This window comes from Dysidea avara, chromosome 9 (genome assembly GCF_963678975.1).
Source record: "Dysidea avara chromosome 9, odDysAvar1.4, whole genome shotgun sequence".
In the NCBI taxonomy this organism is placed as follows: Eukaryota; Metazoa; Porifera; class Demospongiae; order Dictyoceratida; family Dysideidae; genus Dysidea; species Dysidea avara.
In genome coordinates, this window is record NC_089280.1 from 19,415,077 (window position 1) to 19,432,479 (window position 17,403).

General features: G+C 37.7%; 2 protein-coding genes across 2 annotated transcripts in view; both read right to left on the minus strand.

Moving 5' to 3' along the window:
• Positions 1-11,477, minus strand: part of LOC136267558 (uncharacterized) — a 31,153-nt gene extending 19,676 nt beyond the window's left edge. The window contains exon 1 of the mRNA XM_066062720.1: positions 11,389-11,477. The gene's annotated coding sequence lies outside the window, so the exon portion shown is untranslated. The remainder of the gene's footprint in view (positions 1-11,388) is intronic.
• Positions 11,478-15,561: 4,084 nt separating this feature from the next.
• LOC136267559 (uncharacterized) lies at positions 15,562-16,706 on the minus strand. The gene is made up of 2 exons (XM_066062721.1): positions 16,244-16,706; positions 15,562-16,185 (listed from the first exon to the last, which is right to left on the minus strand). Exons 1-2 carry the CDS (start codon positions 16,301-16,303, stop codon positions 15,562-15,564), a joined length of 684 nt encoding a protein of 227 aa, XP_065918793.1. The 5' UTR covers positions 16,304-16,706.
• Between the last annotated feature and the right edge of the window lie 697 nt (positions 16,707-17,403).

The following is a 17,403-nucleotide window of genomic DNA, read 5'->3' on the forward strand; positions in this document are numbered from 1 at the left end:
AGCTGAGGATGTAATCATAAAAGGATCAGTGGGATAGAAGCACTTGACCTTCAGATATTCAAGTGTACCAATAGTCACTGGGCTGCCATAATGAGACCTTGCTCCACACAAACAGGTCACAGCTGACCTGAGTAAAGAAAAGCTGGTGGAGCATCTAATTCAAGGCAACATTGCTATAACTCTGGTTTCTCTGAACAACAAGCAGGGATGTCAACTGCTTGTAAGCAGTTGTGGCCACACTGCCCATTGCCCCAAAAGTAGAGAACACTAATGGGGTGAAGGAGCCTATTTCAATACGCTGTTCATACATTCACTGTTTGTCATGCTCAAACCTTTGATCTATACAGAAGTATCTGCTGTGGTGCATTAACTAGGAGCAGTCAGATTAAAGACTCCTACATCAAAGAAAGCCCTCTGATGATGATTTCCCCAGAATCCTTGCATACTAATGCCTCATCCTCCACATTGGCCTGTCACGGAAATATCGGTCCGGGTAAATTCGGTCCGGCCGGACCGATTTTGGATACCATGCAAAACTGGTTAGGCTGGACCAAATTTGGTTAGCCAAGTTTAGTCCAGCCGGGCCATTTTTGGGATCTAAAATTGATCCGGCCTGACTAAAATTGGTCCGGCCCAAACTAGGTTGGCCACATGCACTGGACCCCCGACCGCTTGGACCAACTATAGTTTTGGTTAGTCCGCGGGTGTACCCGGCATTGTGTGGACAGGTCTGTGAAACGGCTACTCTAGGAATCACTACCACTCGTGTTACATCTCACTATTAATCTCCCATTACAAGTACATGAAACCTTACAACCACAATCATTACCTATATGTGTCAATTCAAGTACAGGAGATCATGTGTAGTGCATGCATAAGTCTGTGTGTACTATCAGTGTTACAGGTCGGTCCATGCTAAGTTTTTTTGTGACGGATCACTGCAGCCGACTTAGCCTGGAAACTATATAATGAGTAGCGTAGTTTCGTTTCCCGACTAATGCATATTACAGTAGTACAGAAACTATTCTAGCTATATGTCGTAGCTATATATGCAGCGATGAACACACACCACACAGTCGCAAAATTAATGCTGTTTTAATTTAAAGCAGTGTGCATGAGATGATAAAAGTCCTGCATTCTTCTTCTCCATGTCAATAGCTAGCTGTCCGAGTGGGAAGTAGAGGTTTTCTTCCGGCATACATCAACTCAAATGCATGGTCAATACTGCATGGACTCATGGTGTGCAATGTTGCATGCAAAAACACAGGTATCAAGATATTCTTTTATGACTATATATTCATAGCTAATTTTTGTTTATTGCATCTAATTTATGTATATATATATATATATATATATATATATATGTATGTGGTTGGGTGGGTGGGTGTACAGGCTTCTAAGCCTCAACCCAAATCACATCATAAGCACATCATAATCATAATCACATCATTCTTCCTAAGTACGTTTTTATATGCTCAATAAACTTCACAAGCATCATCGGCTCTGCAGTGTTTGATTGAATCTTTCATCCAGCCTGTTAGTGTTGATTATGACAAACAACTATAGCAACATGGCGGAAATCACTGATGGTGGACAATATATAAAATTTATCAGTCATTAAAACATGTCTTATCTTCAACTTCTGCAAATAGCTCAGAATTTAATTTGTTAATTCTGACCCTTGGTCAGTTCTTTATTAATCTGGGAATACCCATGCGCACATTGTCATAAACAGCTACACATATCATCTCAGGGACTGATCCAGAGGGGGTGGATGGGGTGGCTAGCCACCCACCATGCATGGCCTTGCAGCCACTCAGATTTGCATTATTTAATAATGCCAAATATTACTGATCATGAACACTCTTTCGTTATAATCAATATAAACTAAATCCCTCCATTGCATCAGATTCCAATGCTAGCTGGCTATAACCTTACAGTAGATGGTAGCAGTATAGCTACATGCATTTATCTATGATCATGGGCAGTATTAACTATCACCAGGTAGAGGACTTCTTGAAGGAAATAATATTATGGGGTCTGCTTTAGGATTGAGTCAATTTTACTTTTATGTCTGCAGCAATTCACCCTAAGATGTGGAATAATGTGACTGCCCCAAACTTTTAAGTTGGCTAAGTATAGTGAAAAACATACTGAGAATATTATAGCTGTAACCTTTAAGGTGATGTTTCTTCTTGTGGGGCATGTCATTAGTAGGAGATGATAGTTCACATTTAGTTATTCAATGGAGTAAATCTAAACTATCATCTCCTACATATCACATATGACAGAGGAATGTGCATGCAGTATGTGCACAGGAGTTACAGATGTATTACACTTTGTCTTAACCATACATTACATTAGGCCAGGCAAACTTGATTACTAGTTTCTCATCCACAAAAATCAGTTCAGATTTCCATGTGGGTGGGAGATCATTTTTCATTATTCATTAGTAAAGAAAATACTCCAAATCAAGCTGTCTGTTATATAACTAAAACCTTTTAAGAACTATTACTTACGTATTAGCTACCACCTTTTCTGAGGTGCAAGTGACATTTGCTGTGCTGTAAAATGATAACCAGCCTTCCTAACATCAAAATACGTGTGCACGTGATTGATAACAGCAATAATGAAATTAGAGGCAGTGGGGTAGGGATGTGGGTGGGGATGAGAAACAATTAATCAAGTTTGCCCGGCCTTATTATGTTCACAAGGGCATGCTATTAGCTATGTGCTGCACTGTACTAGCTATAGATGATAATATTGTCAGCCCTTCCTCCCTGATGTAACTACCAAGACATTCAATACTCTCATCTTAAAATCTGGGCCAGCCACCTATACCTTGGTTTATTTCTGGATCAGTGTCTGCATCTCCTACTGGTATATGTGCACAGGTGAAAATTAATAAAATTTTAAAGTTTGTTAAGTAGTGAAAAGCATACAGGGAATTATTATCATTATTATTATTGTTACTGAGCAGACAGCACAGCTGATATGCTCAGGAAAAAAAGCAATCATAAAATGAATTTAGCTACGTAGTTACAAAGATTACAGTTATTGAGTTCCATACAATGTTTGCAGTTCCGCTGAAAAAGAGTCAATATTGTTGCTCTCAATGATGGAAGATGGTAAGTTGTTCCAATCCTTAATTGATCTGGGGAAAAAGCTCTGTTGGTATGAATAGGTAGATGAATTTGGTAGAATAAAACGATGTGGGTAATATAGTCTGGTGGATCTTGTCATTGAAATAAAATGAGGAGGAATTGACAGTGAATAATCTTGATGTATAATTTTAAAAAGTGCTTGTAATCTGGATATTTTACGTCTCAGCTGAAGGCTTGGCCAAGAAAGATGCTGTAACATAGCTGTGACTGAGCTGAATCGATTGAATATTATAGCTATAACTTTAAAGGAAATGTTTATACCATTAGGAACATGTGATCAGTAGGAGATGATATAGTTCACATTAAGCTATTTAATGGAGCAAACCTAGCTAAGCTATCATCTCCTAGTGACTCCTACATATCACATACAAGAGAGGAATGTGTAGTATGTACACATGCAGGTGTTACAGATGTATTGTTCTAACCATTAGTGTTAACTCATGATCAGACATTATATGTGCATAAGAGCACAGTGCACATGCTACTGTGCATGTGCATGCGCTTCACTGTACAAGCCAAACAATAACAGTATCAGCTCTTCCCTGATGTAAATAATAAGACATTCAGGACTCTCAACTTAAAATCTGGGCTAGGCTGGGTAGCCACCCACCTTTATTTATTTCTGGATCAGTGCCTGGTGATGAATGTTATAGGTGACTGCTCTATTAGAGTATCTCGATCTTAAGCACCTCCAATGTAGCTATATAGCTGATCCCATGCATGCAATGATCCGTGCCCTTGTTGGATAACCTTTTAAGCACAAATCCATGTAGTGATAATGCCTGCAATGCTCATTATTCGCGTTCAAGATTGACAAATGAGAATAGCTATAGCTAAGTCGGCTGCAGTGTTCCGTCACAAACAACTTATAGCTATGCATCATTGGCTGCATGCGTTAGTGGCCCACCCGGACCCACTTTGGTCGACCAATATTGGTCTGAGTGGCCAGAAGTACATGTGGCCAACTAGGTTTGGGCCGGACCAATTTTGGTCAGGTCGGACCAATTTCGGATGCTAAAAATGGTCCGGGCGGACTAAATTTGGTTGACTGAAAATGGTCCGGCCGGACCGATTTTTGCCCCGGACCAAAATTTTCGTTACAGGCCATGGCATAATGAAAAGACTAACCAGATAGGGGTTGCAACACTGACTCAATCACCACATCATGACAAACTCCAGACAATGCAGCCGTGGTGAAGTCCCACAGTTCATTATGATGTAATGTAGGGAACCACCAGGGTGTACAATTCATTTCATGATCTACAGTAAAGCCATGTCCACATACACACACTTGGCAGGCAAGCCACTGGGCAACCATCCATATTGTAAACACAAAGCACCTTTATGGAGTGCAAAACCATGTTCTTCAATTGGAAGCACAAATAACCAAGATGGGGCACCTTTCTTACTAGATACAGAAACAATATGATGCAAATTGGCTGGCATAAGTTGTGTAAATTCTGATTGCCTAGAAACCAACCACTGGAGTTTTAAAGACATAACATTAGCCTTAGCTTGACGCTGACACTAACCACTGTTACCCTGAAGCCAGTCTGCTCTCCTGGACTAGGGATAAGAAACCTGAAGAGTCAAAGTCAAAATTAGTATTGGCAAAAGGATTACACAACCTGAGCCCACCCATCCATGCTGGAAGAGCAAACAGATCTCTTTCTAAGTCACTGGCACATCTACCAGTAACAGTTGGGGAAACTTACTAAGGTAGTGTTTAGGTGAGTGTTCTATTAGGATTTTGGCAAAAGCATAGGTGATCTCTATTATGAACCCCTACCATGGTTTATGATAAGTTGAAACACAGCTTGGTGGAAAAATCCCTACATTGGCATGCTATAACAATAATTCCCAAAGTAGGGATTTTCCCACCGAGCTATACTGTAATACCATCATTCATCTCTTGAAACAGTCTTGTTTCACTACTTTTTGTCACTTGGATCCCTACTTCATTTTAAAAATAATTTTAATATACTAATTTGGTTATATGTTATAGCATACAGCTACACATGTGACTTCTATTAGAGTGACTGCTGTATGATAGTATCTCGAGTCAGCCTTTCACCTACTGGGGGAGTGTTTTTGCTAGCGTTATGAATACAGCTAGACCAATAATAAGGGTGTGTGGTCACCGTGTCCAAGTAAATAGATTGTTGAGAGGTGTGGTCTCTGTACTCAATCATTAGTCATGTGTTTTTATTTGCAGACGATGCCAAGCTTATACGAACTATTTCTACATTGTACAATTTCAAACTGATCTAACCAAATGGTGTGATGCGTGGCAACTGAATCTAAATGTTACTAAATGTAAAGTGATTCACTTTGGTCAAGCCACACATAGCTTTGGAGGCTACTATCTTAATGGTGTCTCATTGGACTCAGTTAATTGTCATAAGGACTTGGGCATTATATTTGATGCGAATGTAAAGTTCCACCAACACACTTCTGAAGTAGCTATGAAGGCGAACAGGATATTGGCTTGTATGAAAAGAAGCTTTATCGATTTGAACAAATTTGTACTGTCACTATTGTACAAATCAATGGTTCAACCAATATTAGAATACGGAAAAGTAATTCGGGGACCCCATTATGTATTGGGTCAACGTAAACTTGAGGGTGTGCAACAACGTGCTACAAAACTAGTACCATCTTTAAGAGACAAGTCTTACATAGATCGACTGACATCAATGAATTTACTATCTCTTTTGTACAGGCATAGATGTGGTGACTTAATATTTCTTTTCAAGATGTTGAATGGTTACTTCAATCTAGATTACTCCAACTTTTTCACTCTTTCCCACAACACACAAACTAGAGGTCATGCATATAAATTACTTAAGCCCCCTGCCCACCATTCATGTCGGGTCAACTACTTTGGTACTAGAGTAATTAATGACTGGAATAATCTTACAAGTGATGTTGTAGGAAATTCTTCATTAAATAATTTTAAATCTTCTATAGATAATTACTTTTATGACTTTAGATTTATGTTAATGTAATAATTATATTCATAGTTAATTTTTGTTTATTGCATCTAATTTATGTATGTGTATGTATGTAATTGAATGGATGTACAGGCTTGTAAGCCTCAACCCAAATCACATCATAATCATAATTATTAATCAACCAAGAACGTGGTCTCTAACCTATCATGAAGTTACAAGTATCTACCAAATGTAAGCATTTCAAATAACTGTTGATAGGGAAAATTAATGCCTTGATATGGTTTCATTGCATGAAGAAGACGACCAGCCTGATTGAAGATATATAAAAGGAAAGACAAGGTGCATAGGGAACACATCCCATTGGTTTGTTATTGTGACATAAAATGGTGGCTATATGCTGCTTCATTTGGCCTCCAGCTTTGTGATCGTGGTCAGGTGGGCAGATGGAAATTCGAGTGTGGGCAATTTAAAAAAAAATTCTATATCCAACTGCCTGTAAGTGTTTTCATGCTTTAATGCTGTATTTGATGTTAGATGAACAATTATATTATTCTGTAAAGGTGATTTTCATTGTGTAAGATGCTTCTAGAATGATTTTTAAAAATGGCATTCTGGGTGGCACCCATCATTTTTTGGGGATCCCTACTTAAACAGTACTACTGTACTGTTTGATAGATATACATGTAAACAAGTGAATTATTTATCACAGAGAGCTTAATTACTGGCTAAGACATTGCTGCTACCAATCCCATTGTGCAGTAGACTAGTGCTGGTTTCAAGCTGACCTGCATAAAAATGCATTTAAACTTAGCAATATTAGTCTAGCCACACGTACATAAGTAGCTAGCCTTCTGAGGCTGTTATCTAACTGCTGAAACTTTGCTATCTCCTCTGTATAGACTATACTATTATTAGTGATGCTTTATGAGATCAATTGTGGGATTTAGCTTTATAAAAGTTAAGCTATAGAAATAAAGTTACATACGTACCTACTAGACACCTGGCACTATAACAAGGCGCTCAATATGGATTGAGTCATTAAAATTTAATTTCTATAAGGTATTCATGACTGTAGCGTATTCATGGTCATTATAGGAAGTACACTTCACACAAGTTTCCCATACTTTATATTAGTTAGATCACAAGTTGTCTGATATATGTGACTGAATTTGACAAAACCTTGCTTCTATGCACAAAGCCTCATTAGTGATCATTGTGTAGTAATTTCACAGTGCCTAAAGCTGTGACAAAAAATTTGCACCAAATATTTATCTATTTATTAGCTATCACTGTGTGGGTTTTTTATGCCCAAAACAAGCCTTGTTTGGGCAGTTTTTTTGTGTGTGGGTAATAATTGCAAATCAACACCTGTGTGGCAGCAGAGAAGGAAACAGGACACAAAGGAGGGCAAAGGTATAGAAAAGTTGTACTATTCAGCAGCTAAGTTTGAAGCAGTATGTGTAGCTGCTCTGGTCTAGTAAACCCATAGGCAGATACTGCATTGTCCTCAGTGCAACTAGGGCACTTGAAGATAAGGATAAACCTGGTACAAAGAAGAAAATAAAACAAGATTGAAAACAGCACTGTGCATGCAAAACTATGAGTTGGAGTGGGTGTTTGGACTTTTTAAAGTGAATATATGTTTGTGCATTATTAATCATTGATTTCATGATTAGTTTTGTGGCTTAAAAGTGATATTGATGCTATAGTGAATAGTGATAATAAGCCTCTCTCGAATTTTTAAACCGCTTGAATGGGAAACTACATTCTCATTTGGAGTGGCTTAACCTCTAACCTTTACAGTAACAAATGCACTTTCTTCAATAATGAATAATGAAAAATTATTTACCTACAACACACATGAAACTTCTAATTTTGTAGATGAGATACACACGCTGGCCTGATCCTATAGCAACATCCATGCATTCTTTATTCTTATTCTACATTTCATCAGCATAGGTGATACACCCATCTCAAAGCATCACTTGTAATTCAAGATTGGCATTATTGATCCTTGCATGGGAGGGCTGCTGGTGTGTACCAAAGCTTTAAGACCACAAAATTACTATGATTTTTATTTTAATTTCTGGCCAGAGAAATGCACGAGAAATTGGTTTGAACTAAAAGCAGCAACCACAGAAAACTTGATTGATCGTGCTATATGTGTCTCATTACCCTGGCTACTCTTCCAGCCTCAGTTGTACAAGTCAAGGAGTTGCAGAATAAACACTTGCAACTACACACCCGTGTTTCTTACATCTATTTTATGAAATCCAACACGTTTTGTACAGCCTTGCTTTCAATGCACTGTATACAATAAACAAAGTAGCAAGTTAATTCTTAAATAATGAGTACTGACTTTGTTTGGTGCTAAAACTGCTTCACTATGTGCATCAGCTGGTGAGAAAATTGTTATGCACTACAGGAACGGTACGTAGATAGTCAGGTGACCTTTCAGCTTTTTATGCATATCAATTAATTCCTTTCTAAAATGTAAACCACAGTACGTGGTGTTAACTAAACACAAATTCTCTCTAGTGTACTATGCTGGCTTGCACCCCTATTGTTTCTACTATGCAAACTGCAGCAACTACAATGCATGCATTGTAGACTCCAGGCATATATATACATACAAGTATGCAATCTTTACAACTTTCTTTCTTGAGTAAAAGCGACGTTTGTCTTGACTTAGAGGGTTATATAAAAAACTATAAGAAAAGCATACAAAAAGAGTCAAAGAAGAGAAACCATTTTCTCTCTTGACCTTAACTGACATGCATGCTTCCTGTGCATTAGACATGCACCATTTGCAAGTAACAGTTACATTATTGTTACTTCCTTGAATAAATGGAGCATATGTTATTACATATTGTATGGTTGCTGTTTAAAACATGTATTAAAAGGGCTGCTGAGCAGCATTCTTAGAAACAACCACCATGATTTTGAAAGCATTTCCTGGAGCTTTTGCTAGTCCCTGGTCAGATGTGTTCTCATGTAGTAGGTACTTACATAGCTACTTGACAGTTAGTTTGCACAGATTGCAGACTATATAATCACAATGATACACTGTGATTTAATTGTTTGTATTTCACCAACAACTGAATGGGTAAACAGTCTAACCATCTAGCAAAATTTAATATATAACTACCGGTAAGTCCTCCATGTTTGGCTATTAAAAATAATAACTGGTCATAAATAGTTACGTAGCTTTGCTTTTAAATTAGCTACATCTATGGAGATAAAATAAGCCTTAAATAGCTACTGCATACCTCACTACTCAGCTAATGAGATACATAGCTAGCTATACATGCAGAAATTGACATTCCCTCAACTATTGATAAATTTACTTTACCTTTCCACCAGTTTCCCACAGTGATCAATCAGTTAAAAGCAGTAGCATAGCCAAGGGTGGGCCTGGGTGGGCACGTGCTCATCCAAATTTCCCTGGGACAGCAGCGCCTGCTCGCTAATAATATTATGAACAGAAACAAGTAGTGCGTACCTTGGCAGTACCATAGTTTCATTGTAAATCAAGTTCAATGATTACATCACATGATCCATTTAATTTACAGGGGCTAAAAAAGGGGCTAGTTGTGGCCAAACAGCTAGTTGTAAATGACTTTTGGCTAGTTGTAAAAGTCAGACTAAATAGCAAGCTGCACCACAGAAAAGAAATTACATACATGTGCTGCGCATGTTTACAGGGATTTGACTAAAAGTACCTCAAAATCCAATCTTGAGATTGCCATTTTCAAAAAATTTCCACTTGTGGTCTACTACTTAAAAATTCTAAATTATAGTTATGGTCATTTTCACAGTCCACTATTGATATAATATAATTGCCTTAAAATTGTATAAAACAATAGTTTGATCTAAAGAAATGGCTTGTACGTCACTGTAAGTTTGTTTGCTATTACCTAGTTCCAGGTCTCAGTCACAATCTTGCCACAATTATGTGTTTCAACTAGGTAAATATGCTTGCACACTCCCCTGAATTGCCTTCAATCATTCCCTTCACTGACATTTTGCTACACAACAATTGTTTCAATATAGAATACTTCCCCCTCGGTCTCAGGTTTGGCTAGTTGTAAAAAAAAAGGTTTTTTAGCCACTGCGATCCAAGTAGCTTCAGTGTTTTCTATTTAATGCACAGCATCACGTGATCCAAACTTTAGGCAGGGGAAGGAAAGCACAAGGAAGGAGGGAATCCACATCTGGAATACTGAGTTGTGAGGAGCAGCACGGATTCTGTTGTTGACAAGGTTATAAGTGACCTGAGTGATAAATGAAAAATTAAATTCCTCCGTGTTAGACAAGTCAAGCTGAAAGATTCAGTGGTGACTGAATTAAGCCATACAACTATCTTAAGAGTCAGGCTGGAGTAGAATGAGTTGTGTACAAGTGCAGATGAGCTAAAAGAGAACAAGACAAGGAGGTGTAATAAGTTAGTTTTCATTTCTAGCTTCTATATCATTTATGCATTAGACTAGTGAAATAAGCTGCAGGAACAGCAGCGTAGCATATTATTAGCTAGCTAGATACATTTATGCACTTTTGAAACAATTTTTAAACCAAATGTATGTAGAGTCCACTAAGGATGGACTTGCATTTTGTGCTGGTTAGTTGCATGGGGTGAAATGTGTGGGTGAGTGTGCCCACCCTTCCCTGAAGGGCTGGCTACGCCACTGGTTAAAAGGCATTATGGAGCCAATCTTTCATAGTTCCACTATATAACAGAAGACTTTTACACAGCACCATACATGAGAATAATGACCATTCTATGCAAGTGCTCAGACATGATGAGGGTGAAGAGGATGGGAAACTAGCTACATCCTCCAGCCTTCTAAAATTGAAGTTATATTTATATCCACATTTTACTGCCTGCTTGGATAAACTTTACGTGGTGCAAAACAATAACCAGTCAGCATCAAAATATGTGGACACGTGGTTAATAACAAGCAATAAGAAGAGTGGTGCAGGCAGGGACTAGTTAAACAAGTTTAGACTCATAGTATATTTTCTGTTTCAATTGTAATGGAAAATTTCGGGTTTTCGCTTAGTCACATGTATGCTAGCATATATGGCTTCTAAAATAACAGCAGCAGCAGCAGCAGCAGCAAAAACACCCGAATTCTAGACGACCTGTGTGGGGGAAGAATTCCCTCCCACACAGAATGACTGGTATATACGAGACTGACAGAAAACACCTTTGTATGCACGCAACAGCATACAATCCACATAATATTTTAATAGCAGGTAAGATAACATACAAATCTCACTGTAATTGACGAAGAGTCTTGATCCGTTACACGAGATCACACGAGTACTTGATCGCAACAAGGGAATTTTTCAACACGTGATGTGCCTGACGTCATAGTCGCGGTTTTAAGCCAGACCATGTTACTCTGGTACAAACCAGGAAAGAGGAAATAGGAAACAAAACCGACGAGAAATAGAGAAAAAGGTGAACCATTGCTGCAGAACACCCTACATTTGTAATTGAAGAGAAAAATTCTACTTAATATGCGTTTAATTCGCAACCAAGCGGTCTGATTGATTGCATCTGATCGTTATTTTGTCTGATCTTTATATTTTATTGTTACTAAAAATTTAATCGTGATTTGACACAAGTATACATGATGCTAGACAGACTGCAGACCCTTATAATTAATCTCTAATCTCGGCCCGCGTCAGACTACAGCGCAGCCTGCCGGACTATCTAGTGTTAGGCATTCCAGTATCCGAGATTTTTTAATAAAAAAATTCTCCGTATATTCCCCAATAGAACCCTGGCACAAAATAACAACTCGTGTTTAACTTGGGATTGCTCCGTCGTACGAGCTCCAATGAGGATGAAAATCGCTGTGGGGTTTGTCCACACGCTGATCATCATGAAAATCTTAGTTTTATCGTGCGCGTTACATATAAGTAAGTTTTGTGTTGTTTTGTAATCTTTTCAAGCCATGCAATGTATGTAGAATACTTTAAAACTTTTAAAAACGTACTGTCGGGTGGAAGGTAGTCACTGGTACTTACTTTAAAGTGTGTAGTTACTTCGCTCTGGTTAGCGATTTTCAGCTCCAGAGCAATTTTCTGATGGCTGTGTCATCAGCTCAAAAGTATAAACTACTTCAAAGTCGGCATAACAATGCCATAATTGAAACTACAACTCCACCTTAAGTATTGTTGCATCATTGTGGTACCTCCACTTTAGTTGTTTACCTTTATAAGTTGTTAACTTGACGTTTTTACTTAGCCACTTGCCTATGGGTGTACATCATTGTATTGAGAAGTGTGCAGTGGGTGAAACATATTTGCTCACCACAAAGCATACAAAGATCACTGAGATCTGATACGATCTGAAGTTACTCTCATTACATGTACAAACTTGCAGCTAGAAGCAACTGCAGTTTCAAGACAGTCCAGATTGCTAGATGGCTTCCTGATTCAATTGTGCCATTTTCCCCTTTAAAATGTATGGAGAGCCCTGGAGAAAAAATGTACCTTTTTTCAGTTTTTAAGCACTGTGCATGCCAAAGTAGCTAATTCCAACCCAACAAACTATATATTTCTGAGATCAGCAATCAATACTCTATCTAGTGAGCATATAAAAAGCCCAAATTTAAAAATCAGGCTGGAATGCCTACTAGTGTATCGATCGCCGCAGGCACGGCGTTCAGAGATGCATTGACTACTCTACTAGAGTGTTTTGTACACTTCATTTAAAGCTGTGCATGTGACTGGTAATTGTATGATGCCTCAGGATGGTGGATATTGCAGGTCACCCTTGCGGGATCAGTGGCTTAAATTGAAGTGACTGCTCTATTAGAGTAGTCAGTAAATGCACTATATACAACAACAAGTACAGTATCAACATCTCAATTGACATTATAATGTTTACTCCTATAGGCTGCATGCCTAGCATAGCATAGCTACATGCATGCCTATGAGACAAAAATCCATTAAGGTGATTTGTCACTATATTATAGCTATCCCTCTGTCCCTCAGTAAACAAGTGATTAAATCAGTACAGTTGTTCAATAGGAGAGTTTGAAAATCACAAAAGTGCATTGTCAGGATAAGATATAGAGGTTTGTGAAGCTTCCAGAAGGCTGCATGGCTTGATATGGTGTCTCCAATTATTGGTATCATCAACTAGTATCACCAACTGTATGGAAGATCATCTTATTGACAGCTGATATCATAGGCTGCTTGGTTGCATGGTAAGTTCTATGATATTTACATGAATTTGAACTATACATATTAAATAGCTCATCCTTTAATTTAATTCTACCATCTGCTACTATAATCTGCAATGATTACACCAAAGAGATATCTATTATGTATGAAACTATGCCAAAACAGCCAAGCTGTATAAAGGGGTGTGGCCCAAAAAAACAGGGTGAACAAAGATCTGAAATCCAAGGTGGTGGTCAAGAAATGGCTGTGATGGTAGGTTAATAAAAAAAATTACAATTTAGGTGAATTTGTGTGATTTCACTAGGATCTGGCTCTAAATTCACTAGAATTAATAATTTTTGCCATTAACCTACCATCACAACCATTTCTTAGCTGAAACCTTGGAATTTGCATCCTTTTTCACCCTAGCTTTTTTGGAGGCAGCACCCTTTTTTCAGCTTGCAATTGACCGTTTTGGTATGGATATCACTTCCTTTTGTATTTGTATACTCCAAAGCTGACCTGTGTCTGGCTTTGGAGCTTCCTTTGCTTGTCTCTACAGAAACCAGGAAGAGATTAAGAGCTGAATTTTTGTTTGCTATCTTTCAGTTCACCTACTTTGCTTAGAATTATGCAATTATTTTAAAATTAATACTGTATCAAATTATTACATGAACTCTCTCCTACAGGTTGACTTGTTTGTAACTGAACTCTCTATAGGTGAGTTGTTGTAGCTGAACTCTATACAGGATGAATTGTTTGTAGCTGATCATGAACTCTCTATATAATGGTAAAGACTTGTTTGTGACAATAGTGACGCAGGCAGGGGATCTGAAACACATATAACTGAAATTAACAATAAGTGATTGTACGTAAAACACGAGACTTTAGACAGTGTAGAGCAATACATATATAATTCAGCTGCATTAGAAGTCACCCTGACAACAACAAGATATTCTAATATAGCAACTACGTAGCTCTATAAAATAGTCAGGCATGTGAAATTATACTAATCAGTCACTATCCCAGTAGGGACCTGCAAAGAAGGATACTGAAAGCCTGTGTAACAAGGAGACCGAAACATGATACTAAAACTCTGTTGAATACAGAAAAAAAATGAATAATGAGCTTCCTGCCCTCATTGGTTTAGGTTAACGTTTCTGATCCGAAGTATAAAGTTAACAATAATTCCAAACAAAGAGAGGACTTGTGTGGTAAGTGTCAGTGCAGGCTGACTTACTGGTGTGTGCCTGTGTGGAGTATATATATATATATATACTAAGCTTGTGTACATAGCATACTCCATGCATGCAGGGGGGCTGGAGGCATGCTCCCTCAGGAATTTTTTAGTGAATAACAAGTGAAGCATACTGATTTACTGTGGTTTGATCAGATACATATGCATTATGTAGGCTTACCAAATATGCTGGCATAATTTAGGACAGATATTAAGATTTTTAATTAAAGTGTGTAATGCACTTACCAAAATAAGCAAACAATGAACACATTATTAACTGTCCACATATCACATACACATGTAATGTGTTTGTTGACATCATTCAAATGTTACAGAAATAAGATATTTTTAGTAACTAATAGTCTAAGAGCAGTCACTTATTGTGTATATAGTGAACATGCTGATATACCTAATAAAACAATCAGCTCTCTGTGATTTGGAAAGTGCTTTAAGCACAATTGGCTCAAGCCTAGCATTTTGCTATGCAAAAAGAGTCTATAGAATTTAAAGTCGTCCATGCAGGGATTATCTGATAGGTGCTAACCATAGAGTTTATAGTGAAGAGCAATATTTTCAAGTTACTAGTTTAGCCATCTACACTGTATTATTGCAGTCAAATATATAATACCCATACAGTGTGTGTACGCTGATATGTATGAGGCTGCCTGTAGATGTATGCATGCAACTATAATGAATTACATTATATGTAATATGTACATTATATGTAATGAATTTTGTGTGTAGTATAGTGTGTCTGTGTACATATGACAATGTACTCTATACACTATACGTGTGTGTGGATATCATACAGCTGTCGATGTTCCAGTATTTCACTGTACATGGGTAGATTATGTGGTTGTTGTTTTACCGTACAGTAGTTAAGAATCAAACCAATGAACTTCAATCAATTTTTGTTTGCAAATAAAGTACAGAAACAAAATAGCCTAGTGTGTGTGCATGTAATGATAACAAAAACAAAATAATCTTTAAGCCTAGTGCATGGTTATCAGTCTATCACTGGTAAAGTTCATAAGCTCTCATGAATATCTACTTTGATATAGTTGATGGTGTATTGCTCGTTGGTATTCTCCCTGTATACTTCAAGCCACAGACCTTGACAAGGTGAGATAGAGCTGGTGTACCCAATTGGAGAAATCAAACCACTATCAATAGCAGTGAAGCATGATCCCCAACGTCGACGTGGCTTAATACTTATGACAAATTCCTCTGGTAGAATGGTTGAAGTATGAGTAACACCAGAAAATGTGCGGCTTGATGTGAAGGTGTCTCCCATTGTTGCCTGTATTCCACGACAACGATCTCGAACTCCTTCCTCTCTCATTTCAAATCCTATTCCTCTACGTCCATCAGATAGAAAGAACTTTGGGTCACTGTCTCGATTCCTCACTCCACTTTCTAATCCTATAGTAATGACTGCCACAACATCAGCACTACTTTGCAGGATATTGGCTGGTACAAGTGGTAACTTGAAAAGACGACCATTCGTTGTACCAGCAGTAGTGTAACGGAGTTCTGTTGTTGTAACTGAATCAGGAGTGACAGTAAAATCTGCTTCGGCACGTATATCATTTGGAGTATACAGCCTGAAGAAGGGTATGTATGAAATCTTTGTTTCACTAGTCCTTATCAGCTGAAAGGAAGATTATATATTTATCTACATAACTCTATGCATCAGGTTGGCTCCTTACCTCAGACTGAGCTTGAAGGAAAGAGCACACTATTAGCATGGTCACTATCATCATCTTCATTGTTTCTCTTGAATCACTAAGAAATGCTGTGTGAGTCTACTAGATGTAATTCTGTCTTTTATACTCCACATTGTGTTGTAAACAGGATGATGAACATCCTGAATCTTTATGAATATACCTAAGCTCAGGGTGGTTCCAGACACTTCAGTGACTGGTTTCCAACTCCCCTCAATGCAAATTTTATGATGTGAAGCATAATAATTAATAGCAAACCTCTACATACTGTAGAAAAGTTGCAGTGATATTGTTAGCTGTATACAAATATAAAGTGCAAGAGGAACCACAAAGTAATACGTATATGGACTGTGTTCCAGAGAGGTCTGGGGGCGGACCCTAAACATTCTGTAAGATTTGATAACAGCTTATTATATGTTCAGTAGAGACATGGAAGATCATGCTGTGACCAAATTTGCGAAAAGGGGTCTTCCACACACATCCAATTTGTTAACTTTGATGGTTCATAACTTCAGGTTGGAAAATGCTAACGACATGAAATTTAGTCAGCAGTGAGCAACAATATACGTAGCTTAACAGGTGGAGAAAATTTTAAGCTTGTATATTATGCTTACTGAAATTTAAGTTATGGTCCTTCAAGTTCTTACAATTGGATGTGTGTGGAAGACACCTTTTTTTTTGCAAATCCAGTCATCTATAGTACTAAATAGTTATATAATGCAGCTATTCCCACAATCTATAAGAAAAGCCAAATCCCTATACAATTTAACATGTACATATCGGTGAATGAAAATGAATTCAAAATGATTTAGCGAATAAAAGTGAAGATGTCCACATGTGATCAACAAGCAATCTACTGTAGATTAGTGGAAGTACATCGACCTCATCCTTGTATTCTTACAGTTAGGATGAAGAAATACTTCATCATGAATGAAGCATTGAGCTTGCTGCTATTTTTAGTGAGTTTCCTGCAATACTGCAATCGTACCAACCATTTTTGGTAGATTCAAATGACTTCAGTTGCTTGAATGTAGTGAATATTGTAATAGTATACCATAATGGCAACCAAATGTTCTAGTAATTATTGCTCTACTAGAGTAGTGGGATGCATGATTCAAAAGACACTTGCTTTACAAAACCTCAGA